Source organism: Apodemus sylvaticus, chromosome 21, assembly GCF_947179515.1.
Source record: "Apodemus sylvaticus chromosome 21, mApoSyl1.1, whole genome shotgun sequence".
Taxonomy (NCBI): Eukaryota; Metazoa; Chordata; class Mammalia; order Rodentia; family Muridae; genus Apodemus; species Apodemus sylvaticus.
In genome coordinates, this window is record NC_067492.1 from 20,030,383 (window position 1) to 20,057,256 (window position 26,874).

A 26,874-nucleotide genomic window follows, 5' to 3' on the forward strand; every position below is an offset into this window, starting at 1 on the left:
ACACAGGTTCGTCACACATGCAAACTGAAGAACACTAGAGAAAATCATATACCACACTGGCGGCATCTCAACTTAAAGTTAGGACTGCGGTCTTCCTCAGCCTGCATCCGTACCTCCTGCCGGTCAGCAGTGTATCTAGTCAGGCCGCTACCACTCTTGCATCACTCTGTGACCTCCTTACTCAACCTCCAGCAACCAGGAGCCTTCTATATGCTCCTTAGGGCAGATGACAACTTACCTGTTACTTTATTTTACTGTGTGTGTGTGTGTGTGTGTGTGTGTGTTGTTTGGATGCAAATGGCCCCCATAGACACATATATTTGAATGCTTGGTTCCCAGTTACTGGAACTGTTTGAGAAGGATTAGGAGGCGTGGTCTTGCTGGAGGGAGTGTTTCACTGGGGATGTTGAAGTTTCAAAAGCTCTCACCATTCCCAGTTAGCTCTCTCTCTGCCTTGTGCTTGTGCTTGTGTACTGCACGTGAGTTCCCAATTTCTGCTCGAGCCACCCGTCACCATGACAACCAAAACAACAATTACAAGAAGACAACAGCTTCTGTCACCTTTGGAACCACGCTTCTGAATCTTTTCTGATCTCGAGCAAAATTATGTCGAGAAAATTATTACACAGTTCAAGGCTTCATTTTAACTTGGGGGATTGCTTTGTAAAGTTCTTGATCCAAGTGTGTTATTGTCTTTTTAGTTTGTTTTGTGCTGATAGAGTATCACAAAGTAATTTATAAAGGGCAGGAATTTAGGGCTGGGGGTTCAGCTTGGTATTGGGTACTTGATTAGTGTGAACAAGACCATGGATTGTAGTAAAGCACAGGAAGAAAGAAAAGAGGAAAGGAAAAAGAAGAGAAGAGAGAAACAAATGGAAAAAGAAAAAACAGAAGTTAAATCTCCTCAATTCAGGAGCTGGAAATGTTAAAAATCATGATGTTTGGTGAGGGGATACATCCTCAGAGTAGGTGGCAGAGAAAACAGTAATGGCCTCACATGAAGACAGAGGAGGAGACTATCACCAAATAACAGTCACTAGGGCAGGGCCCTGGTGGCCTAGGAACCTCTAAAAGGTTTCATTTGTTAGATTCTCCACCAACAGAAGCTGGATTTTCAGTGATGTACTTGATGACCAACACAGAAGTTCAAGGTCACCCTTGCGGACAGCTCAGGGGTGAGGAGGACTGTATTCGTAGAGTCCAAAGCCAGGAATTCTTAAGTGTCAAACATTTTACACTCATTTAAAACTCTTGGCCATATCAAGTAAGCTACATTAACTAAATATTGCTTTTTTTTCTTGCTGGGTGGTGGTGGTGCAAGCCTTTAATATCAGTAATGGGGAGGCAGAGTCAGATGAATCTCTGAATTCAAGGACATCTTGGTCTACAGAGCAAGTTTCAGGACAGCCATGGCTACACAGAGAAACCCTGTCTCAAACAAAAAAATTGCTTTTGTCAGATGGAGTGGGCTGTGTGAAACAGTCTTCTACAATGACCACGGGCGACTCACAATTGTGATACAGCTAGGAACTATTAGGGAGGGGGCTTGTGAGGGGGAAACAAGGGCAGCTGACCTGGGAGGGTTTCATCCTTACTACCCTGGCCTCATTAACAGTGGCAAGCTCTTTAGAACAGCAGATGTGAAGTCTAGTGATGTAAAGTAGACGTGAATATCACGAGGCATTGGGAACAGTGAACACTAGAGGCTAGAAGCTAGACTTTACTACACTGAGATGAATGCATTTACTACTCTTATTTAAGGAAGGTGGTTGTGGCAGTTTGAATATGCTTGGCCTATGAGTGTGGCCTTGTTGGAACAGGAAGTGTGTCACTGTGTAGGTGGGCCTTGAGGGCTCCTAATTCTCAAGCTCCACCTAGTGCAGAAGAGAGAGCATCCTCTTGGCTGCTTGGGGAAGCCAGTCTCCTCCTGGTTGCCTTTGGATCATGATGTACAACTCTTGGTTTCTTCAGCACCATATCTACCTGGATGCTGCCATGCTTCCTACCATGATGATAATGGATTGAACCTCTGAACCTGTAAGCCAGGCCCAATTAAATGATATCCTTTATAAAAGTTGCCTTGGTCATGATGTCACTTAACAGTGATGAAACTCTAAGTCTATATATTTGAGACAGAGTAATAATGCAATGAATTCTGTTTCTGTTAGCTACAGCAGCTTCAATATGTTAAGAACACATTGAGACAGGAAAATATTTTTGGGTTTGAGAGCAGCCTGTTCTAAAGAGCTAGTTCTATGACAGCTAGAACTATAAAAGCGAGACTCTGTCAAAAAGAAAAAAATGTGAGATGAAATGTCTGTCTAGATTGTGTGTGATATTGCAAGGACTTCAAGAATCCACCGGGTCAAGGCTGGATGCTTTATGAAGGCAGATGCCACTGCCAGGGGTAATTAAACATGGCAGGTATGTGAAGAGTTAGCTTAGTGGGTGTGTGCACCTCTTGCAGAGGACCTGAGTTTGAGTCCTGGCCCTCATGTCTGGAGCTCACATCTGCTTCTAACTCCAGCCCCAGTGGGAATCTAATGCCTCTGGCCTCTATAGGAACATGAATTCATGTATTCTTATGGACACATATAGAAATATCAGTCATGCCAACATGCATGCAACACACAAACACACACGCACGCACGCCAGACTGACCATTCCAATCTCCCAGATGCAGGGATGCACACTTAGAGCTCGTGGCCTTGGGACTTATCGTTTTCCTATGCCACATTCTCATTTCTTTCCCTTTCTGTCTCTACAGCCCAGTGCTGATCAGACTAGGGGTACACATTCGGAGAGCGAAAGCTACGAGTTCAGTTTCTCCCGCACTTCAACCAAGGTGACCACGAGAGTTCATCTAGCGGCTAGCAAGGAGGGGTGAAGACATCAATCACTCCAACGGGCAGTTTCTTGGGATAACCAGTGTCATGAAACAGCAGGCTGGAGGGATTGACTTGGAGGCAAAAGGCACCTACCTGCCACTAAGCCTGATGACCTGAGTTTAACTCCAGAACCCACCAGGTAGGAGAGAACTGATTCCCACAACTTGACCTCTGACCTCCATATGTGTCCTGCTGCACATGCGCCAACCCCCAACTCCCATCTCCCACAGGTAAACAAGACATGTAAAAAAAAAAAACAAACTAAAAATAGAAATTCTTATATCTGTCCTGTGGCGGATTACAGATTATTTAAAAGAAATCGTCTCTTGTGCATTCCTTCTGTAAAATCAGTTTTGAAACTAAAATTGATGTAGTTTGGTTACTCACCAGCCTGGCAAACAAAATGGTGCTTTTTTGCGCACTGGTCCCGTCCTGAGAAGAAAGCATCCGCGTGTGTGACCATGGAAGTGCACTCTTCAGGCTTTTGGTTCCTTGAGGCGGCAACACCTCCTGGAGGAGAGGGGCGCCAGACACTTGTTGGGCAAGTGTGAGGACCCCAAATCCCTGGAGCCCATGTAGGGCCAGGCATGGCAGCCCATGTCTGTAATCCCAGTGCTCTTAGGTGAGATGGGGTATGGAGGAAGGGGACTCTCAGAGACCTGTGGGCCCTGGGGTGCACTGTGGCAGACAACAAAAGAGACCTTGCCCCAAACAAGGTGGAAGGTGAGGTGAAACCGCTGAGTTGATACCTGGCCTTCAGGCACTAAAGCCCACACATGCCCAATTTCTCTGGCTTCCAGCAAATGTAAAGTTAACAACTTCTCCCTGCGTATTATAGATTGCTCTTCAATATTTAGATATTTTTTCATTTCTTTTTTATTAGATATTTTCCTTATTTACATTTCAAATGTTATTCCCTTTCCTGGTTTCCCCTCTGAAAACGCCTATCCCATCCCCCCTGCTCCTGCTCACCAACCCACCCACTCTCACTTCCCTGCCCTTGCATCCCCTACACTGGGGCGTGGGGCTTCCTCAGGACCAAGGGCCTCTCCTCTCACTGATGTCCGACAAGGCCATCCTCTGCTACATATGCAGCTGGAGCCATGGGTCCCTCCATGTGTACTCTTTGGTTGGTGGTTTAGTCCCTGGGAGCTCTGGGGGTTACTGGTTGGTTCATATTTGTTGTTCCTCCTCTGGGGCTGCAAACCCCTTCAGCTCCTTGGGTCCTTTCTCTAGCTCCTCCATTGAGGACCCTATTTAGATAATTTTTAAATCATAGATCTTAGAATTAATTATGTAGACATTAATGAGAAATGATGAGATAATAATTTCTTGGATTTCTTTTTTGCTAAAACTGCAAGATTATGGTACCAGATTTTATAAGAAAGGCAATAAATAAGTAATTTCTCTCCTAGCTTCTGTTTTAGGAAATCTGAAGGCAAAGATAATAAAGAAAGTCACCGTAAAAAGATATTTTCTCTTTAGAATCTTACATATTAGCAGTTATTTATATCCCTGGAAAGCCAACATTCAAGAGGCTGAGAAGGGGAGATTGAGAGTTTGAGACCAGTCTGGGCTGAATACCAAGTTTCAGGACACTGTGCACTATAAAGCAAAACTGTCTCAAATGTAAAACAACACTGAACAAAAAGTCCCAAATACCCCAAATCAAATAAAGCAAAATAACATCATACATGAAGACTGAGAAACTAAATTTTAGACAGGTTCTGACAAAAAAAAACCCATTGCCACTGGTCAGTGATGGTGCACACCTTTAATCCCAGCACTCAGGAGGCACAGGCAGGAGGATCTCTGTGAGTTCAAGGCCAGGACCGTGGTCTACAGAGTACATTCTAGGAGAGCCGGGGCTACACATAGAGACCCTGTCTTAGGAAACACACACACACACACACACACACACCACACACACACACACACACATTGCCGTTGCTATGGAGACAAATGTTGGCCGAGGCACAAAAGTGGGACGCCTTCAGAGAGAGATGATGCCCAAGCAAACCCTCTTTCGGATATAAAAGCTGAAAAGGGGCTGGAGAGATGGCTCAGCAGTTAAAAGCTCTGGCTGCTCTTCCAGAGGTCCTGAGTTCAATTCTCAGCAACCACATGGACACTCACAACCATCCGTAATGGATCTGACGCCCTCTTCTGGCAATCAGGTGTATGTGCAGATAAAGCACTCATAGATAAAATAAACCTCAAAAAGGAAAAAAAAATCTTAAAATGTAATTTGAAATAAATGAAAATAAAATAAAGTGGAAAGACCAAAGATAACTTTCTTTCACCCTAGAACACGGTACAAGGAAGCTTTTCCCTCAGCACACGACGCCAGAGCCCTACCTGTCTGGGTTACCCCTGGATGCTTTCTGGGCAGCTTTAGGTTTTCCCCGACCCACCACACTGTTTCTTTTTTCGGGGAGCTTTGAAGAAGATCCTGAAGCTTTGGGTTCCAAGTGTAGGCTAGGCGTCCTCCCTGGGTGTGGCAGTACGATTCTGCTTCCTGGAAGTTGCAGTAAAGTCTGTTAAGCTGATAGCAGCTGTTTCTCCCATGTTGCCCCGGGATGCTTGGTTCACGTCCCAGCAAGACACCCAGAATGGCGCCCATTCTAATGTACAGCCAGACCCAGGACCGTCTCTGCAAGGGCATTTTCTCTCTGAACCGAGTGAGAGAAGCTATTCGGAGGCTCGGCAGCTGTCTGGGCTTTTAAATAGAACCCAGTGAGTTTGTCAGAATCGTTCGAATTGTTCTTTTGTGGGTTGGGAACAACCTGCCAAGGAGATTTTGTTTTGTTTAGAGAGCCCAGATGGAGTTCTTGCCGGCTGCAAATGAATAGCAATGGGACTTTACAGCCGGGGCACAAACGTCTCCATCTGTGTCCACAAGCCCAGATGTATCTTTAGCAAATAAAGATCCGTTATGAAGCCAAGGCTACCTGCAAGCAGGGAGAGGTTGGTGGATCGCTAAGCCACTGTTACTAGACTTGGTGAGCTTAGATTTTGCAGCATGAGGCTCCAACACAGAACCTTGTGCTCGCTGTACAAGCACTGGGGCGTGTGTCCAGAAAAACAAACACTTTTTTATGAAAAAGAAAACTATTCTGTTGTTGTTGTCGTTGTTATTTTCAAGACAGGGTCTCACTATGTATCCCTAGCTGTCCTGGAACTCACTATATAGACCAGGCTGGACTTGCCTCAGCCTCTTGAGTGTTGGTATTAAAAGCACGCATCACTATGCCCAGAGGAGAAAACTATTCTCACTGAGCCCTGTAATTGATTTAAAAGTTAAAAAAATATTTATTTTTATTTTATGTATGTTTTACCTGTATGTCTGTATATACCGTGTACAGGCCTGATACCTTCAAGGCCAGAAGAAGGCTGGATCCAGCACGCGGGTACTGCTGGGAATTGAACCTGGGTCCTCTGCAAGAACAAGTGCTTTTAACCACTGAGCCGTCTCGTTAGCCCCCTACGATTGAGATTTTTTTCAAATATTATCTTTGTCAGCCCAGTATTCTGGCAAAGGATTACATCCAGGACGTATAAGGAACTCAGAAAAGTTAGCCAATCAATAACTGGCAAGTGATCTGAGCTGACACTTCTCAGACGCTAATGGCTGATAAATATGGTGTGTGTGTGCGCGCTAAACACCATTTGTTAGATAAGGATTGAATGAGTTGCCACAGAAATACAAGAGTAACCTGGCCTTCCATGGGAGCGCTTTTTTCTTTCCTTAGCGTAAGGAAGGATGATGGTCTCTCCACAGGAACAGGGACCATGGACATGTGGAGTCAGGGGCTGAGGGTTTTATAGGACTTTGGAGACAGAAGAGCCCAGTCTATTTGCAGGTCAGTCAGTACCCCTGTAGTCAGGAAGTGTAGCTACCAGTGGGTTTGTGCGGATCTCCTGATCAGGACCTTCTAGGGGTGTCATCTGTCAATCAGCTTTCCTGCCCAGAGTCTCTCTGTCCAGCTGGTGCTCATAGGCCATTAACCCTTCATCCTTAGCCACCAGGAGGATACAGCCCAAAGCTACAGCAGGATTTCATTTCATGTCCCGCAGAATGGCCCTCATCAAAATTGAGCAAAGTTACCCTTGTATATTGTTGGCGGGAGTGTAAACATGTGTAACCTGTGGCAAACTATAGGGAGGTTCCTAAAAAACAAAGTACAAGGAACTGCTATGTGACTCAGATATAGGAACACTAGGTGTATACCCGCAGGGAATGAAGCCAGCATACAGAAGACAGCCTGCGTGTCCGTATTGATCTCAGTACTGTTAACCACAGCCAAGCTACAGCAGAGGCTCAGGTGCCTGTCAACAGATGACAGATGATTAAATAAAGAAATGTGTGTGTGGTGTGTGTGTGTGTGTGTGTTATCAGGGTTTTATTTAGCTAGAGAGAATGTGATCATGCCATTTGTCAGAAAATGGATGGAACTGGAAGTTTTCGTGTTAAGCAAAAATAAATCGGATGCAGACGAACAATTATGTCATGTTTTCTCCCATCTGCAGAGGCTAGAATTTAAAGGCAGTCTGGAACGAGTAGAGGAAACACTATGGGAAGCTCAGGGAACTAGGGAGAGGGAAGAGAAAGAGAGGGTAAGATAGCTTAGTCAGGAGTATGAACCCGACTGAAACAGGATTCTTTCATGTCTGGAAACACTACAGGGAAGCTCTTTGATAGAATAGGAATGTGTATTGTTACAGTACACATTATGTAAAGAACATATATATTATAATATACATTATATAAGAACATGCACATTGTAATACACATTGTATAAAGCATATAGTGTGTTTCCGGACACACTAGCTAATATGATGTAGTGAAGTACATTAACATGTCTGTCATCTCAGGGTCACCTCTGAAAATGCCTTTGTGACCGGGCAGTTGAGATTTACTCATGCAGCAGGAACCCCCGCTCCCAGCAGGATTCTACTGCATGAGACCATAAAGACGACTGCCGATAAATCTCTAGGCTTGTGTGTCCTCCATATTTGCTGCCACTGGGGTTGGCTCAGATGGCTATATTCTGTTTCTTACCTGCATGATACCAAAACTGCATGTGAACTGTATCTTGAAGCTCCTAGCCAGTCATTAAAAAAAAAAAAAAAAAAACCAAAAAAAAAAACCTCCCCCCCCCCCCGCCCCCCCAAAAAAAACCCAGATAAACAAGAGATGAAGAAATGGGCACGAATTAAATACAGACAATGCCAGAAACCAACAAATCCCAAGCTTGGCTGAACCTCACGGCAGACCCGTGTGCTTCTGGCCTCTGACCACACAGCCTCCTTTGACTGTGGCAGGCACAGTACTTCAAGCGTTGTGAAGCTTCAGTTCTCGACCCTGGTTCTGGTCATTGTTTTGCTGAAAACCCTTTGTTTAGAGAGCTTGCCGCTGGTCTTCCCCTGTTGTGTGCCCTTCTCTGGGCTATGCAGCTGGCTCTCTTCTTTTCTACCATAAATGTAAGCAGATGTAGTACTGAAAACGCTTGGCAGCTTTCAGGGTTAAGATGGTCATCTAACCAGCACAATTAATCCCTATTTTCTCTCCACCTGTGTTTGCTGAGTATGTTATGGTGACTGAATTCAGGGCTCTGAGCATGAACTCTACTACTGAGTGACGCTCTCATCTCTTAATGCCTTTGTGCCCGTTGAAAACCAATGCAGAAGCAGCTGTCAAAATTAAAGTCCTCAAAAGAGCAGAATCTGAGGACATACCCCCTTAGTTTTAAGATATTGCAGAATTCTATTGAAGGGCATAGCATGGCCCATACTCTGCAAAGGTCTAGTAAGGGAAGAAATGAAGCTGGGTGTGGTGGCACAGGCCTTTAATCCCAGTACTTGGGAGGCAGAGGCAGGCAGATTTCTGAGTTCGAGGCCAGCCTGATCTACAGAGTGAGTTCCAGGTCAGCCAGGGTTACACAGATAAACCCTGTCTGGGAGGAGTGCGGGGGGGGGGGGGGGGGGGGGGCACAAAAAACCAAAAAACCCAAAACAAAACAAAACAAAAAAAAGGGAAGAAATTGTTAATAATAAGAGGAAAAATTATCACCATAGAGGGACAGCTTGAGAGGAAGACGGTTCAGATGAGTAATGTATTTGAGTTGAACCCGGAGTGAAAGGCTATCTCATTTACAAAAACAAACCTGTCACAATTCCCAGACTACTCAAAGAGAGCCTATTAACCAGAAAGGCAGGGATATAATACAATCCCTAGAGCAAAGGTGTGCCAGCCAAGATGACTGGACCCAACAATGTCATCTGCTGGTGCTAACGGAGCTGTGAAGACCTTGTAGGACAAGTGCACTTAAACCATTTACAGCCATAGAACCAGCACTCTAGAAGGTAATGGAAGGGATTCCAGAAACGTCTGTGACTTTTTAAAAACCACAAACAAACAAACCAAGGCTGTCTATGACAAACGGTTATCCTATGTTATACCAAGGGAGAAAACTGAAAGCATTTCCTCTAAAATCAGCAGTGAGTAAAGGTGCCCGCTCTCCAGCTTTATTCAGTACAGCACTGGAATTATTCGCTGGAGAGCAAATGAGGCAAGAGAAAGAAATAGAGGAGCTACAAACTCAAATTATCCTTACTTGCAGACCATATGAGCCTATACTTGAAAGGCATTGAGAATTCCATCAGAAAACTCGTATGGACAATAAAAAACTTTCAGGAAAATAGCATGATACAAAATAAATATACCATGGTGATACACATCTTTGATCCCAACATTAGGCAGCCAAAGGCAGGGGCATTTCTGAGTTTGAGGCCAGCCTGGAGTACAGTTAGGGCTATATAGAGATACCCTGTCTCAAAAACAAACAAACAAACAAACAAACAAACAAACCCAAAATCAAAATCAAAAACAAAACCAATGTAACAACGTAACAAACCTAGCGAGACAGCACAGTGGGTAAAGGTGTTTGTGGCCAAGCCTGACAGCCTGAGTTCTGAGTGCTATTTCCAGAATGCACCCGATGAAGACAGGACTGATTCCTACAAGTTGTGCCCCAATCTCCATACATGTGCCATGCTACACACACACACACACACACACACACACACACACACAAATGTAAATTTAAAACCAAACCAGCTACAAAATACCATTAGCTTTCTTTCTTTTTCTGATGTGTGTTTAGTAGATAGCATGTAGAGAACTATTTCTGGGAGAAAATTTCATTAACAACAAATAACACAAGGCAAACAAAACGTCCCCAGGAATAAACCTAACTGTGGCAATAAAGAACCTCCTTAGTGAAAACTCTAAACCACTGAAGAAGAAATTGGAGGCTGTGCTAGAAGGCAGACATCCCATGTTCATGGACTGGCAGGATATTGTAGAAATGGCTACTCTACTGAAAATGATCTACTGCCCCAATCCAATTGTCAGAACAACTCCATTGACATTCTTTACAGAAATATAAAACCAATCCTAATGTATACTGGGGACACAAAAGAATCCTGAGCAATGCTGGAAGTGTCACAACTCGGACTGAGGTGTATTATAGAGCCACAGCAACTAACTGCATGGTTCTGGCATAAAGGCAGACTCAAAGACCCACACAACATAGCAGAGAACCCAGAAATCAACCCATGCAGCTACAGCTGCCTGATTCTTGACAAAGATGCCCAAACATTTAACAAATGGCGCTGGGAAAACTGGATACCCACATGTAGAAGAATGAAACTATATCCACCTCTCACTCTGCCCAAAACAACTGAAAAAACTGATCAAAGACCTGCAGTTTTGATTCTAATAGAAGAAAATATAGGGAAAAACCCTTCAAGATATAGACATAGGCAAAGACTTTATGACTGGGACGCCAATAACCTATAAACTCATGATGTTTGTGCAGGAATAGAAACCCTGACTAAGTCAATGATAATGGACTAAACCTCTCAAACTGTAAGCCAGCCCCAGTTGGATGTTGTCCTTTATAAGAGTTGCTGTGGGCATTGTGCCTTTTCACAGCTATAGAAACCATTACTAAGACACTGTGTGGATATAAACTGACACCGCCATTACATACGAAAGCCTGGTAACCTGAGTTCGAACCCCAGAACTCACAGGATACAGTGGCAAGCACCTGCAATCTCAGAACGTCTACTGGAAGATCGGAGACACAGACAGAATATCTGGAAGCTAGAAGTCTGGAAACAAGAGAGGCCCTGCCTCTACGAAGTAGAAAGCAAAAACTGACTCTGGAATTGTGTGTCAAATGTCCACAGAGGCAGGGGGAGGCCATTGAATCGCCTGGCCTACATGTGTCTGCCAAAGCAGGTTGCTGCCTGAACCCTCTCTCACACAGAACACAAATTTAAAAGAAACATTCAATCACCAAGCCAAACTTCTAGATATAGTCCCTAAGGAATCCAAGTTGGCATATGACAGAGGTACCTGTACACCTATTTTTTTTTTGAGCACTATTCACAACAGCCAACATATGGAATCAGTAACAAACAGATAAGGATAATTATATATATATAGTATAGAATAATATTTAGACATTAAAAGGAATGAGTTAATTTGCAGGAAAATGCATGGGGCCAGAGATCATGTTACATGATGCAAACCAATCTCAGACCTCCAAATATGTTTTTTTCTCATATGCAGAATACAGAACTTAAAAGGATTTTTGTAATTTATGTACACACACACACACACACACACACACACACACACACACACCTGCCTCTGCCTATGGGTATGTAAAAAAGAATGTGATCCTGGAGTTACAGGCAGTTGTGAGCTACCTGATTTGGGTGCTGGAAAGGGAACTTGGGTCCTCTCCAAGAACATCAAGTATTAACAGTTGAGCTATCTCTCCAGCCTCCTGCAACCTGCCCCCAAATTATGACCTAAAGTGGGGGAGTATTAGTTCAGAAAATGGGACCAGTGGGAAGGGGGACAAATAGGAGACAAACATAAGGTTAAGGGTCAGAGTGGTGGTTGAGAGAGGGCTCAGCAGTTGAGAGTGACTTCTCTGAGGGCGTGGGTCCAACCACCTGGGACCATAATTCCAGTTCCAGGGGATTCAATGCCCTCCTCTGGCCTCTGTGGACATTTGACACAGAGGCACTTGGGTGCCGAGGCAGGAGGATTGTTTATTTTAGAGAATTAGACAAGTTTATTTAGAGAAACTTGGCTTACACCACAAGATTATCTCAAAAATAAAACCATCAGCCGGGCAGTGGTGGTGCACGCCTTTAATCCCAGCACTTGGGAGGCTGAGGCAGGCGGATTTCTGAGTTCGAGGCCAGCCTGGTCTACAGAGTGAGTTCCAGGTCAGCCAGGGCTACACAGAAAGACCCTGTCTCGAAAAACAAAAACAAAAAATCCAACGTATCAGCACAGCAGAGCTTACTTTTTAAATCATAAGGTAAACTTTTGTGTGTTTGTAGTTTATAATGTGATGGCTGAGTGTGCTCAGTAAAACAGTACTTTGTTTTTTCTTCTCAGTATAGAGATAGGGTTTCTTCGTGTAGCTCTGGCTCTCCTGGAACTCGTTCTGTTGACCAGGTTTGCCTCTGCCTGCCGAGTGCTGGGATTAAAGGCCGGCGCTACCACTTCCCTGATAAAACAGAATTCTTATAATTTCTGTTTTAGAAAGGGGTGTGTGAAAGCCATACGGCAGCGCTGGCATAAAGACAACCACGCGGAACCTTCCGACGGCATAGTTCTTTGTTTCCTTCCCAAGGACGCGGAAGCATTAGGGTAGTGCGCAGTGGCGGGCGCTGGGGTTGGTCTGCAGACTTCGGAGGAGTCTGCTCACCACTCGACGCTTCCGGAAGCCTCCTTCTCACTGATGCACGGAAGGAAGGGTGTGCGATTTCAGAGCCGCTTTCCTTAGGAAGGCGTGACAGCGGCAAAACAGAACTTAAGCACGTCCCGCCACGGAGCCTGGGTCGGCAGAGCGCACGCGTTCATCCGTCCAATCAACATCTAGGGGCGGGGCCAGGCCGACAGGCGGGGCTTGAGAGATAGGTGGAGGCGAACCCACCTTCTCCAATGGAACACAGGCAGAGGCGGGCCTAGTGGCAGAAGGAGCATGGCGTGGAGACAGCTGAGAGTGAGTCCGGCGCCGGGAAGCTCACTGGTGGTCTGGATAACGGAGCACACTGGCGGGGAGGGGATGAGGCCGGGAAACTGAAAGGCTGGGGCCCTTGAAGTGTGGCCTGCACGTGCGTAGCTAGGGGCATGCAAAAAGCAAGCGTGTGTGGGCAGAGGCTAGGCTGAGCGTGAGCGATCGCGGGCATTTTTTTAAGTTGAGCTAGTATCGGGCCTTTGTGAGAACACGATCGCCTATGCTCCAAGGCCACCCTTCTAGATTAAGTGTGATCAGAATGGGAGTTTCGGGTGAAGCGCCCTTAGTTGTGTCGCCGTTTTGGAAAAAGTGCTCAGATACTGGTGCTTGACTCTTGCGGCATTTCTGCAGAATCCCCGAGGGTTTGTGTTGCAGACAAATTTGATCATATCCGCTACTTATCCCACTTAGAAAAAAAAAAGTGTAGGCGCGCGCGTGCGTACATGTGTGCACGTGAGTGCAGGTACATCCTGAGACCAGATGTTTTGGATCCACTAAAGCTCGGGTTGTGAGCCTCCTGACATGGGAGCTGGAACCGAACTCTACCTCTGGCAGAGCAGCAAGTGCACTTAACCAAATCTGTTAACCAAATTTTGGCCAGACACCTCTCTCATTTCTCCTGCCTCATTTAAAGCAATGCTTCCATTTTAGTTCCAAGCCGCTGCCCCCCTGTCCCCGTCCCTGGGCCCCTCTCACTGGCTCCACCCACCTAGCTAGCTGCTACCTCCTCTTTAGCTTGGGTCTAACCTTTGAAAGTCAGCTTTAATTTGCTTTCTCAAGATCCTTCCATGCCGGCCGGAGGTGGTGCATGCCTGTAATCCCAGCACTCTGGGAGGCTGAGGCAGGTGGAGTTCAAGGCCAGCCTGGTTTACAGAGTGAGTTCTAGGACAGCCAGGGCTATACAGAGAAACCCTGGCTCAAAAAACAAAAAACAAAAAACAAAACAAAAAAAAAAGTATAAACAAACACCATGTCCTTTCGACAATATGAAGGAGAAAGGAGAACATGTATTTTAGAATGTAGAGGTCAGAACACCACTCACCAATATGGATGGTCACGTGTTTAAGCCTCTGCTTAGAAATGATTGCCTCAGGTGTGCACTGGTTTACAAGCAGATCATCATACCCTTTCTGGTGAGGTTATAGAAGTGATGACTTATTCTTGGCAATGTTTTGTGTAAGTTGTACAAATGTCCTTCAATTACAAGGCACCAGTATTCCTGGAAAGCTCTCTGTGTATAAGTAAGATCATGTGGGAGGCAGCTGGTGTTTGTGGTGAACTATGGCTTGTCCCTTGGCTCAAATAATAGGAAGGGATTTTTTTAGCCTACATAAACATCAGTAGGAAAGTTCAAACATCGTACAGTACACAGGGAAATTAGTCTGTCGACTTTACGCTGATTTCTGTACACCTTGTTAACTAGTAAATTTTCCCCCATATGGCCCCTAGGGGGCAGCACTGCCTGCCTTGAAAATCCCCTGGCTGATCCCTCGAATATATTCAGGGCTAGATACAGCCTCTACAAAGACTGGTGTGTGAGTGGATAGGAAGAGAAGGGATCAGTGTGAGCAGAAAAGGGCTGTCATTTCGTGTAGATGTTATGTCCTCTGGGTAGGTGTGAAGGGCCAGGAAGGGTGCTGCGTCCTGTCCTGATGGGGGTCTCCACTGTCCTTTCTTTTCCCCTACTAGAAGCGGGCTCTGGATGCAGCCATCATCCTTGGGGGTGGAGGACTTCTCTTCACCTCTTACCTGACAGCCACGGGGGATGACCACTTCTATGCTGAATACCTGATGCCAGCTCTGCAGAGGCTGCTCGATCCAGAGTCAGCCCACCGGCTGGCTGTTCGAGTCACCTCCCTGGGGCTCCTTCCTAGAGCCACATTTCAGGACTCCGACATGCTGGTGGGTGCCCCTGGGTCATCCTGGGTTACATTTAGGTGCCCCGGGGGAGGTCGCAGTCTTCAGCACTTGTATACATCTCTGCTGCGACTGTGCTTTTGAAAACCGGAGCTACAGGTTCAAAAGCAGCCAGAATCTGGAGCCTAGACCGAGAAGGCATCTTCTATTATGTGACATCCTGTATGTATAAAACAGCACTTACGTATAGGTCTTTATTCCTCACAACTGTTCTTTGAGATAGGTCCTATTCTAGTTTCAATCTACAGATCAGGAAACCATTGTACAGACTAAGTGACTTGCCTGAAGTCACACAGTTAGTATGTGGCAGGACCAGGATTCAAACCCATGGAGTCTAACTGCAGTGTCCCACCTTGGCCACTGTCCAGCCTTGCTGAGATCCCAGGGCTGAGCAGGACATCTTCTGGAGTCATTAGACAGCTAATGGATGCAGGGGACAGTGTTAGCAGGGAAGGGCTGTCACTTGTCACTTGTAGATATTATGTCGTCCACCTAGGTGTGTGTGAAGGGAGGGAGGGTGCTGGAGCCTGGCCTGCTGGGTCAGAGTCAGGTCCTGTATGTTGTATCATCATGGGGTTGGGGGAGGGGGGGGAGGACTTAAGTCCTAGGCAGCCACCTGCCCCAGCCACCTTCAGCCACGACTCATTCCTCTGGCCCACCTGGCACTGTTTTTGCCTTGTGTCTGTCCCCCCCCCCCCCATATCCCCCCCCCCAGGCTGTCAGGAGACTTCAGGGAAAGCACACCCCCTCCCAGTGTCTGCTTCCTATATTCATTTGGCAATTCTAAGGCACTTCTCACTAAATGGGAGACGGCAGTGATTTGAACATGGGAACCCAGTCAAATGCCTGCAGACCTCTCTGGGGGAAGAGTTACTGCTGAGAATCTAGGGCCCTTTGCTCTGCATGTTTCCTTTCCATCCCTGAGGGTTCTTCTCATCCCACAGCAGACAGTCTCCTGCAGCTGTACAGTAAACACTAAGGGGACTTTGTAGGATCAGAAAGAACATCTCTTGGCCCGGAGAGATGACTCAGTGGTTAAGAGCACTGGCTGCTCTTCTACAGGCCCTGAGTTCAAATCCCAGAAACCACATGGTGGCTCACAACCATCTGTGATGAGATCTGATGCCCTCTTTTGGTGTGTCTGAAGACAGCTACAGTGTGCTCACATACATTATATATATATATCCAGGCAGCACTCAGGAGGCAGAGGCAGGCGGATTTCTGAGTTTGAGTTACACTTCCACAGCACGGCCGGCTGATCCTCTTAGCCCACTCTACCTACCTCTCTAGTTCCTTGTTTCTTCAGAAGTCCTCAGTTCACTTTCCCGAGTAGACTCTGCTGGGAAGGTGCGGGGGCTTTGGAAACGCTCTGCTGCCCTGACCTCCTGCTTGACCAGTTTAACCAGTTTCAGAAAGGCTCAGTCACGCAGCTAGGGTTGAGAACGCTACCCTCAGGGAGGGCCGGTTATTGCTGCACTTCCTGCCTCGTGGTTCTGAAGTGCTGTGTGCACACTTACTTTTCCTTGTGGTCGTTCTCATCTCCTGCTTCCAGAGCCATGTGGCTTCTCCCTTAAAAACAATTACCTCACCTTTAAGAGCTCCCTGGAGCCAGCACGAGCGTCTGCTGATGTCTTCTTTCCAACTCTCTCTGGTGCCCATGGGCTGGCTTTTGGCACTTGTGGAGGAAGGGTCAACTGGGGCTTGCATAGAAGGCTGGTTATAGCTTTGCTGCGTGGTACCCATTGGTGTCAGAGTAACTTGACCCAAAGGCTGTCACCAACGATCCCTTCTCCTAACCCAGGTTGAACAGATAAGAAGATACTCTGTAATTGTACAAGATAGCTCCTGTCTCTTGTTTACTTGTGGTGGGACACTGCCTCTCCCGTAGCCTTGAGACCTCATGGTGTCAGACTCCAGCAGGTACCAGAACACCTGCAGAGCCCCTCAGGGTGTCCTTCCTCCAGAAGGTCCCTATTCTGGGGGACCAGCGATGCTTAGCAATCTCCAGGGGAATTCTGGTACCAGATGCTGGGAACCTTGTGGTGAGACCACTCGGTGTAGCCTTGTATACCTCTGACTTTGTCTCCTTCCCAGGAAGTGAGAGTCCTGGGCCGTAAATTCCGAAATCCAGTAGGGATTGCTGCAGGATTTGACAAGCATGGGGAAGCTGTGGACGGACTCTACAAGCTGGGCTTTGGTTTTGTGGAGGTAGGAAGTGTGACTCCCCAGCCTCAGGAAGGAAACCCCAGGCCCAGAGTATTCCGTCTCCCTGAGGACCAAGCTGTCATTAACAGGTATGTTGCAACCCTCTAATACAGTTCCTCATGTTCTGGTGACCCTTCTCCCCCAACCATAAAGTTATTTTTGTTGCTGTTTCATAACTGTAGTTTTGCTACTGTTGTGAATTGTAATGTGAATATCTGATATACAGTTATGGGACCACTGTGGAAGGGGTTGTGACACACAGGTTAAGAATAACTGTGCTAGATGGTCATTTTGTCACTAAATATTCAGGAGTCTTTTGAACATCTGCTGTGTACCAGGCAGAGATCTCAGCCTAACCTTGGGAAACAGAGATAATGGTTTTCCCAGGTGCTCTGAGGGTTGGTTGGTGCTGCTCAGGGAGAATGGCTTGGGAAGACATAGGCCAGCAGACTTTACAGTGTGTAAAGCACTGTTGCTCTGTTGACTCTGTCTGGTGCTGGCATATAGAAATATAATAATTACACATGTAATTTAAACTAATCTAATGACTACATTAAAAAACTGGAAAAGGAAATGAACTCAGTAATATACTTATAATCATTACAATTTAATTATAAACAGTTTGTTCTAAAGTCATTTTAACATGCAGTCAATGTAAAAATCATTGGTTAACGATTCTCCTTTTTTTTTCTTTTTTCTTTTTCTTTCGGCTTATGGTTCTCCAGTACCTGGGTCTGGTGGGCACATGCTGTCAGCAGCCCTGGTACTGCACAGGTCTCCCTTGCTTTCAGTGAACCAGGTCGTAGTGTTTAGAGTGTACAGCTGCTCTTGGGAGGAAGATTCCTGCTAGCTGTATAAAAACTTGCCTCTGCTGTTCTGTGCACTTAGTAAGATCACAGAGGGAGGAACTTTCTACTTTTCGCTAAGTGAATTTTGGAGAGCCTCCTTGTGGGGATTTTGGCTGGCTGTAGCTGTGCTTCCTACTTATTTTCAGAAGCTTCCCTACAAGCCACCGACCGATCTTACTGCTGCATTACAGGCAGGGACCGATGTCTTTGGGAATGGCCGGGCAATATACATGTGTTTCTGATTGGCCGTTACAGGTGACTTAGGTCTCAGGGTAGTGGTACTTAGTAGAGTCTTGGGACAGGGATTGGCGAGGGGTGGGCGCCTGTGTTCGCAGGCACTTGTACACAGTACCATCTTGCTTGTGTACGTGATATGTGATCGGAGTGGACATGCTGAAGGGATGGGGGAGTATTTACTACGTCAGCAGATCACCATGCCACTGTCTATGCTGTTTTCTGGCTGTAAGCAACAAAGGCATGTGTCGAGACCCTGTTAATTATTAATTAGTCTTGTTTCTGGGACAAAACACCAATAAGAAGAGCTTAAGGAAGTGAGGGTTTATGTGGCTCACAGTTCGAGGGTACAAGCCTCATGGTGGGGAGCCTGAGGCGGCGCGTCGCTTTGCACCAACGGAGAGGACGAAGAGTGAAGAACGCTGGTTCTTGAGTCACTTTCTCCTTACTCAGTTTGGGATGTGAGCCCGTGGGGTGGTGTGCCCACGTTCATGGTGGGACTTCCAGCACCATTAAACTTTCCGGAAACGGTCTCAGACAAGCCAGGTGTGTTTCCATGGTAATCCTGAATCACATCCAGTTGGCAGTAAATAATTACCAGTAGTAGCCAGGCGCGGTGGCGCACGCCTGTAATCCCAGCACTTGGGAGGCAGAGGCAGTCAGATTTCTGAGTTCGAGGCCAGCCTGGTCTATAGAGTGAGTTCCAGACAGCCAGGGCTACACAGAGAAACCCTGTCTCAAAAAAACAAACAAAACAAGAAAAAAAAACAAAAAAAAAAAAGAATTACCAGTGGTGACAGCAGGGGATGGTCTCTATGCCTTTTCTACATCGTCACCCTCTAACCCCACCCTTCCGCTGTGGATTTATGTGCACCAGGTATGGATTCAACAGCCATGGGCTCTCAGTGGTGGCACACCGGCTACGGGCCAGACAGCAGAAGCAGACCCAGCTCACTGCAGGTGAGGTCAGGGGTTGGGGGAGGGTCTTTCTTCCTTAATTTAAAGAAAAATGGGGAAAACATGGGAATGGCACCTGATTCAGCAGTGGGGTGGGGGGAAGACCACACAAAGCAATGCAGCCTCCTCCCATTTGGGGGATTGTCCAACTTCCACCACAGCCTCAAAGTGAATGTCACAGGTCAGGAGAACTTGGGTTGTGTCCTCACCTGGGGTCTTAGGTGAGCAGAGAGCACGTGTGAGGTAAGATGTAAGCAGGACCAACGCGCCGCCTTCCCACATCCTACCCTGCTATCCTTTCGTCTACCACGTTAACAGTGTGCATTCCCAGAGAGCTAAAGCGGGATGTAAGGTTGTCACACTCCACCCACTCGGGACCAGCCGTCCTCAGGACTCACTTTCCAGGCAACCTGCACTTCTGATGGCTTTTCGTGGGGATGCTCTAGTTTGTTCTTTGTGGTCTGCTTTGTTCCCTGAGGTGCATTTTGAGGTGAAGGTCCTGGGTGGCGGCAGCCTGCCCATGGCTCCCCTGGCGTCCTCTGTAACCCATGGAGGCTTTCTCCTTTGCCTCTGGAATCTTTCAGGAGATCTTAGTATCAGTTGATGTTCTTGTAACGCGATGACGAAGCCAGGACTTCTGCAGTTCTTTGAGGAACCAAGGGAGAAGGGGCTGAAGCCTTTGGCCAAGTTCCGGTTACAGGAAATGACAGTGTTTAACCCCCTGGCACTGACAAAATCAGATCCTGCCAGCTCCGCAGAACCTCGGAGGTCTTAACATGATGTCCGTCATGGTCTGTCCACTTCTGCCTCCTGCTTTCTGTTTTTTCTTCTCAGTGCCTGCAGGGCTGTGTGTGCCCCCAGGGCTGCGCGTGCCCCCAGGGCTGCGTGTGCTAGCTTTACCGTCCATTTCTCCATGTCTACCCTTCACCCTCAGTCTGTATCTTCACATATTCACTGGAATGAGGCCAAGTCCTGTGCCCGTGCTCTGCCCTGCCCATTGCTGGCAGCTAGCAGCCTCTAGAAGCCTTTACCAGCATCATGCGTGGGAACAGGACAGGTTGAAGGGAAGAGGCAGTGCTCTGTGTAGTTCCGCCTTTCCTGACATCCTGTCAGTGTGGACAAGTGACCACCAGAGAAAGGTCTAGTTACCTCATGAGAGGTATACTCTTTTTTTTTTTTTTTCTATAAGTGATTTTATTCACTGTCCTCAGACACACCAGAAGAGGGCATCAGATCCCATTACAGCATTACAGATGGTTGTGAGCCACCATGTGGTTGCTGGGAATTGAACTCATGACCTCTGGAATAGAAGTCTGTGCTCCTAACCGCTGAGCTATCTCTCCAGCCCGAAGCCATACTCTTAAGCCAGTTTACTCAGGCTAAAGCTTACAAGTGATCCTGGCTTGCTGGCTACTAGACTTGAGAAACTTCAAGACCTTGTTCTGTATGACTTAGTCTAATCCCAGCCCACTTAGGAAATGAGTTACACAAATCTTACATTGAAGCTGATGACCAGGAAGGTGAAGGGCTGTGGGAAGGTGTCAATTTTCATCTCAATTTTGTTAATTTGGATATTCTCTCTTTTAGTTAGTTTGGGCAAAGGTTTGTCAGTACTGTGATTTTTCTCAACGAACCAACGCTTTGTCTCACTGAGTCTTTGTATTGTTTTTGTTTGTTTCTATTTCATTGATTTCAGCCCTGAGTTTGATTATTGCTTCTGGGTGTGACTTCTTTTTGTTCTAGAGCTTTCAGGTGTGCTGTTAAGTATGAGATCTCCATTTTTTTATTTTTAATGTAGGCACTTTGTGCTATTAACTTGCCTCTTAGAACCTCCTTCATTGTGTCCCATAAGTTTGACTATGTTGGTTTTCTTTCTTTTTTTTGAGACAGGGTTTCTCTGTGTATCCCTGGCTGTCCTAAAACTCACTCTGTAGACCAGGCTGGCCTTGAACTCAGAAATTTGCCTGCCTCTGCTTCCCAAGAGCTGGGATTAAAGGCATGCACCACCACTGCCAGGCTGTTGTGGTTTTTTTTTTTTTCCATTCAATTCTAAGATGTTTTAAATTTTTATCTTGACTCATTTTTCATTTAGTAGAGAGTTGTTTTGAGTTCCCATGGTTTTGTAGGCTTTCTTTTGTTTCTGATGTTGATATCAACTTTAATCTAGGGTGGTCTGATAGGATATAGGGGGTTATTTCAATTGTCTTGTTAAGAGACTTGCTTTGTGTCCAAGTATGTGATCAATTTTAGAGAAAGTTCTATGAGTTGCTGAGAAGAAGGTGTGTTCTTTCTCTTGGATGAGATGCTCTGTAGATATCTGGTGTGTCCATTTGGTTTTACACTATCAGTTCCAACATTTTTCTTTTTAGTTTTGGTCTGGATGATCTGCCTCTTGGCAAGAGTGGGGTATTAATGTCTCCCACTATAAGTGTGTGAGGGGTCAATATGTGGTTAGAGCTGTAGCAGAGTTTCTTTTATGAACTTGGGTGCCCTTGTGTTTGGTGCACAGGTGTAAGAACTTCCATGTTCTCCTGGTGAATCTTTCCTTTGGTAAATATGTGGTGTCCTTCCCTACCTGTTTTGATTATTTTGTTTTAAAGTCTATTTTGTCATGTCTACACCTGCTTGCTTCCTTGGCCTATCTGCTTGGAATACCTTTTTTCCATACTTTTACTCTGAGGTGATGTCTATCCTGGATGTTAAAGTGTATTTCTTGGATGCAGCAGAAGGTTGGATCTTGTTTCTTAATTCAGTCTGCTAGTCTGTGTCTTTTTACTAAGGAAATTAAGGCCATTGATGTTGAGAGGTATCAATAGTCAGTGTTTGCTGCCTTCTGTTGTTTTGTTGGTGCAGTGTGAGTTCCCCTCCTTCTTTTGATTTGCTGGTCTGATATTGTTTATTCACGTGTTTTCTCAGGTGTAGTTAACCTCTTCTGGTTGCCATTGTCCTTCTTGTGTCTATAGAACTGGATTTATATATAACCACTGCGTAACACGGAACACCTTTGCTTCTCCATCTATTGTGATTAAAAGTTTTGCAGGGTATAGTAGTCTGGGTTTGCATCTGTTGTCTCCTAGTTTATAGAACATCCACCCAGGCCCCTCTGGATTTTAGAGTCGCTATTGACAAGTCAGGTGCTAGTCTAGTAGGACTATCTGCTTTATATGTTATCAGTCTTTCTCTTACAGTTTTTGCTATTCTTTCTTTGTTCTTTACATTTTGTTTTTTGATTATTATGGATAGCATGGAACTTATTTTCTGGTCTAGTCTACTTGCTTCTTATACAATGACAAGCAAGGTAAATTTTCTTCTATGGTTCTGTTGAGAATATTTTCTATACCTTTGACCTGGGTTTCTTCTTCTTTTGCTAGCCCTATTATTCATAGAGTTGGCCTTTTTGTGGTTTCCCAGATTTCTTGGCTGTTTTGTGCCTGGTATGTTTTTTTAGATTTAACATTTTGTTTGACTAAAGGTTTCTGTCTCCTCTCTGGTCTTCAATGCTTGAGATTCTCTCTTCCATCTCTTATATTACATCTGTGAGGCTTGCTTCTGAAGTTTCAGTTCCAGTTCCTATGTTTTTGATTTCCGACATTCCCTCAGTTTGGGTTTTCTTTCGTGACTCCATTTCCTCTTTTGTGTCTTGAGCTGTTTTCTTCATTTCACCCATTTGTGTTCCATAGCTTTTATTGAGGACCTTGAGCCGATTCCGAACAGCTATTCTGATAGCCTTGTCTTGCACTCCCCTGTATTGTGGCTCTCAGGGCCTACTGTGGTTTGGTTGCTGGGCTCTAGAAGAGATGCTGTTACTGTGTTTTTATGCTGGCATCTAGGCATCTGGGTTTGAGACACTGTAATACTAGGTGCCGATCTCTGATCTTGCTTTGTGTGGCTGGGGTTCTGTTCCTTGGCTTTTCTTGCCCCCTAGGAGAGTGTGTTGGCTGTGGGTTGGTTGCCTAGTAGGGAATGCTTCTGAGATCCTGCCAGTGTGGCCGCTGGGAGTCCCAGCATTGGGAGCAGACATTAAGGAGTGAGCTTAACCTAGAAAGTGGTGCTGAGAAGGTCCACAGGAGGACGGAGAGCTGGGTGCACGCCTGGGGTCCGTGTGGGGATGGGGACAGAGAGGAAGGGGAGGCCACAAAGCCTGGAGGACAAGAGGGAGAAGACTGCCTACCTGATCCCCTGACCACTTGGGCTTGGAGGCTTTCCAGTGCCTCCTGGAGCTGAGGGGATGGGGGTGGGGGAGGGAGCCTGGGGGAGACTGTGGGATCTACTGGGAGTGGGGCTTTACTGAGTTTCTGAAGCTGCTTTTGGTTTGGGGATTGATGTTAGGGGCCTTGTGTGAGCCAAGCATGTGCTCCAACACAGATGATAGCTCCATGACCCTGCATTTGTCCGTCTGTCTGAGACTGGCTCTCATGTAGCCCCTGTTGGCTTTGAACTTGCTAAGTCGCTGAGGATGACTTTGAACTCCTGACTTCCATGCCTATATCTCCTATGAACTGAGATCACAAGGGCCCACTTTGCCTAGCTTCCTATAGTTTTTATGTTGTTTCTAGTATTTAGGCCTTCTATTTTCTCCACTTAAATTTCACAAGAGAAAAGGCTCAGTGTGCTCACACCCCTGATAACCACACAGCGTTGACAAGCTCCTCCTCAGGCAGCAGGCAGCTAGCTACACCAGGCATGAGTGGTTCGCCATCTCTGTCTTCTGCTTCAAGAGGACTTTTCCTGCTAACCTGTGAGGACAAACTTGGTATTTACAGATGGGCTGCCTCTGGGGATAAACCTGGGCAAGAATAAGACTTCGGTGGATGCTGCTGCAGACTATGTAGAGGGTGTTCGCATCCTGGGCCCCTTGGCTGACTACCTGGTGGTAAACGTGTCCAGTCCCAACACTGCTGGTCTGAGAAGCCTACAGGGAAAGACTGAGCTGCGCCGCCTGCTGTCCAAGGTATGTCATTACACCACCGCATGCTCCTTTCCCGGCCTGGCCTCCTCATTCCTTTTCAGGACCACTAAGGAGAAGCTAAGCTGTTCTCCACGCCTGGCCTAGGAACCCTCACCACACCATCCCCAAGCACTCTCCCATCTCTTGCATCCCCAGTCCTAGGCAATAGGCAGTTGACTGCTATAACCACAGGTCAGCCAGAGCAGGCACGGCTCTCCTTGGGATAATTGTTGGTTCTTTACTTGACAGTATGTAAAATCCTGATCTGCACTGCTGGGCTGTGCTCTGAAGTCCCTGTCTCTGGCTTGTCAACCTAGGTGCTGCACGAGAGGGACGCCTTGAAGGGAGCACAGAAGCCAGCAGTGCTGGTGAAGATCGCCCCTGATCTCACGGCTCAGGACAAGGAGGACATTGCCAGCGTGGCGAGAGAGGTTTGAGTCAGGGTGGGGCAGGGCGGGGCAGGGGCAGCCTTCATTGTCTGTTGCCTGCTGGGATAACCCAGAGTGGCCTGGTTGGTGACTTCCTTTCTGTGATGTGGAAGGCTGTCTGCCTGCCTGTCTGTCATCATGTAGTTCATTTGGTGGCAAACAGTGAGTCTGAAAACATGTCTGATGAGTCTATTTCTTGTTCCTGATCTACAGTCACCCAGAAAGGATGTGCTAGCCTTTCTGCCAGTCTCAGCTGGGACTAGATCATTGTCTGTCCCCCTCTCTAGCTATTCTGAGCACCAGGCCTCTGACTAAGGAGAGAAGTGGGAACACATGGGCCCAGCAGTCCTGGACTTAAATCCTGGTTCTCCTTTGCTCTGCCTGAGGCTCAGACACGATTGGTTCTCCCGACAGCTTGCTCTAAGGCGCCAACCCCCCTTAGGCACTGTGTGATGGGCTCAGTATGAGACAGCTGCCCTGTCACACTGAGAGGCTCGTTCTGTCAGCTTCTCCAGTCAAGATGTAGGTGAGGCCTGTGAGAGTCTTGGTTTCTTTGAGTCCCTCAGGTCCATGGCTTAAGGCTGTTTCTCTGTCTCACGCTGTAGCTGGGCATCGATGGACTGATTATCACAAACACCACAGTGAGTCGCCCTATTGGCCTCCAGGGTGCTCTGCGCTCTGAGACAGGAGGACTGAGTGGGAAGCCACTCCGAGATCTGTCGACCCAGACCATCCGGGAGATGTACGCCCTCACCCAAGGCAAGGCGTCTTTGGACGTGTGTGGAGCCTGGGTTCTTCCTGCATCCTCTGTGTTTGCTGGGACTGGGGACTGGAGCCTGATGGAGCCCTGGGTCCTTACCCTCCCTCCCTTCCTTCCTTCCTTCCTTCCTTCCTTCCTTCCTTCCTTCCTTCCTTCCTTCCTGCTGCTGCTATGTGTTCTCTGCAGGCAGGATCCCCATTATCGGGGTTGGAGGTGTGAGCAGCGGACAGGATGCCTTGGAGAAGATCCAGGCAGGGGCCTCCCTGGTGCAGCTGTACACGGCCCTCACCTTCCTGGGGCCGCCAGTCGTGGTCAGGGTGAAGCGTGAGCTGGAGGCCCTTCTGAAGTGAGTGTGTTGGATGCAGCTCGAGGCAGGGAAGTTGGACAGAGAGGTTAAACTAGAAAGTGATGCTTGTCGTTGGTCTGTTGTGCACCCCTGAAGGGCTGGAGGGAACCGCTGATGGCAGGGTGGGAAGATCTCTTTGCTGCACCTTTGACCAAGGACCAACAGTGCCAAGAGAGTTCAGAATGAGTCTGAGGCAGTGCTGGTTACCAGGAAGGCTTGCCACTTTCTCGGGCCCCTGGGGATGGAGGAATCCTAGCAGAGCAAAGCAGGTAATGAATTTACATTGACTCAGTGTCCCGGAGCTGCAGGGTATAAAGTTACTTCCTTTCCTGCCAGGAAGGCCAGGGTGGACACTTGTGCAGCCGTGTGGATGAGGATAGAGCAGAGGTCACAGGTGTAGTGGGTGGGACAGCGTAGTAGGCAGTGTGCTCGTGTGAGCTGGGCTCCTTGCAGTAACAGACTGCTGCTTTTCTTTCCAGAGAACGGGGCTTTAACACAGTCACGGACGCCATTGGAGCGGATCATCGGAGGTAATGGTACCTGCCCGGAAGCCCTATGCAGAACATGCCTACCAACTCAAGCAAGCTGTGTGACTGCACCGTGAGGGGAAGAGCTGTCTCAAGCCATGTGCCTTGCCCTGTGGCCTGGATGGACTGCACAAGCCAGTCGTGGGCATCACTAGCCAATGAAGGATTTCTGTAGGCACTTGATGAGACTTGTCTCATCAAGATCTAAATTTCATTGATTAAATGATTAATTTAATCCTAAATCTCTAGGTCTAAATCCTGGGAATCGCTCTGTATCATAAGGACATTGGTTTCTTGGGAGGAAAAATCATGGAGAAAATAAAACCATTTAAACCTGTTTTAAATCCCATCCATTCTTGGGGGCTACGTCTCTGCCCAGAAGGTCCTCCTAAGCCTCCGCTCCCTGGTCTGTAGGGGCTCCCCAAAACTCTGCCTTTCAGTTGACTTATTTTAAGTTTCTGACTTTGAGACTATTAGGAATAGTCAGCGCAGTCTGTGTGTTCTTCATCTGATCCACCAGGGGTCACTGTCTGTCAAGTGGCTTCTATTCCTCTCTTTCTCTGCATATAAACACATCCGCATAGAACGCTAGCATATCCTGTTACTGCTAAAACATTTTTTTTTTCTTTCGAGACAGGGTTTCTTTATGTAACAACCTTGGCTGTCCCGGAACTTGCTTTGTAGACCAGGATGACCTGGAGCTC

The 26,874-nt window shown here is 46.9% G+C and overlaps 2 protein-coding genes across 3 annotated transcripts in view; one reads left to right on the forward strand and one right to left on the reverse strand.

Moving 5' to 3' along the window:
* Pkd1l3 (polycystin 1 like 3, transient receptor potential channel interacting) overlaps positions 1–5,553 on the reverse strand; it is a 52,112-nt gene extending 46,559 nt beyond the window's left edge. The window contains exons 1-2 of the mRNA XM_052166357.1: positions 5,247–5,553; positions 3,276–3,398 (exon numbers count right to left, since the gene is read on the reverse strand). Coding sequence (XP_052022317.1) covers positions 3,276–3,398; positions 5,247–5,553 — 430 coding nt within the window. The remainder of the gene's footprint in view (positions 1–3,275; positions 3,399–5,246) is intronic.
* A 7,327-nt stretch (positions 5,554–12,880) lies between these two features.
* On the forward strand, positions 12,881–26,514 carry Dhodh (dihydroorotate dehydrogenase (quinone)). Of its 2 annotated transcripts, XR_007974794.1 has the most exons (10): positions 12,881–12,985; positions 14,690–14,902; positions 17,012–17,211; positions 19,082–19,164; positions 23,925–24,112; positions 24,427–24,540; positions 25,143–25,296; positions 25,484–25,643; positions 25,740–25,912; positions 26,123–26,514. XR_007974794.1 is itself a non-coding variant. In XM_052166845.1 (9 exons), the coding sequence occupies exons 1-9, from the start codon at positions 12,965–12,967 to the stop codon at positions 26,175–26,177; spliced, it is 1,188 nt and encodes a 395-aa protein (XP_052022805.1). In that variant the 5' UTR covers positions 12,882–12,964; the 3' UTR covers positions 26,178–26,514. The 2 variants fall into 2 exon arrangements, 1 of the variants encoding a protein (XP_052022805.1); XM_052166845.1 differs by lacking the exon at positions 25,740–25,912 and having other exon boundaries at positions 12,882–12,985.
* The last annotated feature ends 360 nt before the right edge of the window (positions 26,515–26,874 follow it).

Bases quoted from the DNA above. Each gene is read 5' to 3' on its own strand.
- Dhodh (XM_052166845.1), top strand. From the start codon at position 12,965: ATGGCGTGGAGACAGCTGAGA. The intron at 12,986-14,689 runs GTGAGTCCGGCG...TTCCCCTACTAG, and splicing joins TGGCGTGGAGACAGCTGAGA to AAGCGGGCTCTGGATGCAGC. The intron at 17,212-19,081 runs GTATGTTGCAAC...TATGTGCACCAG, and splicing joins GACCAAGCTGTCATTAACAG to GTATGGATTCAACAGCCATG.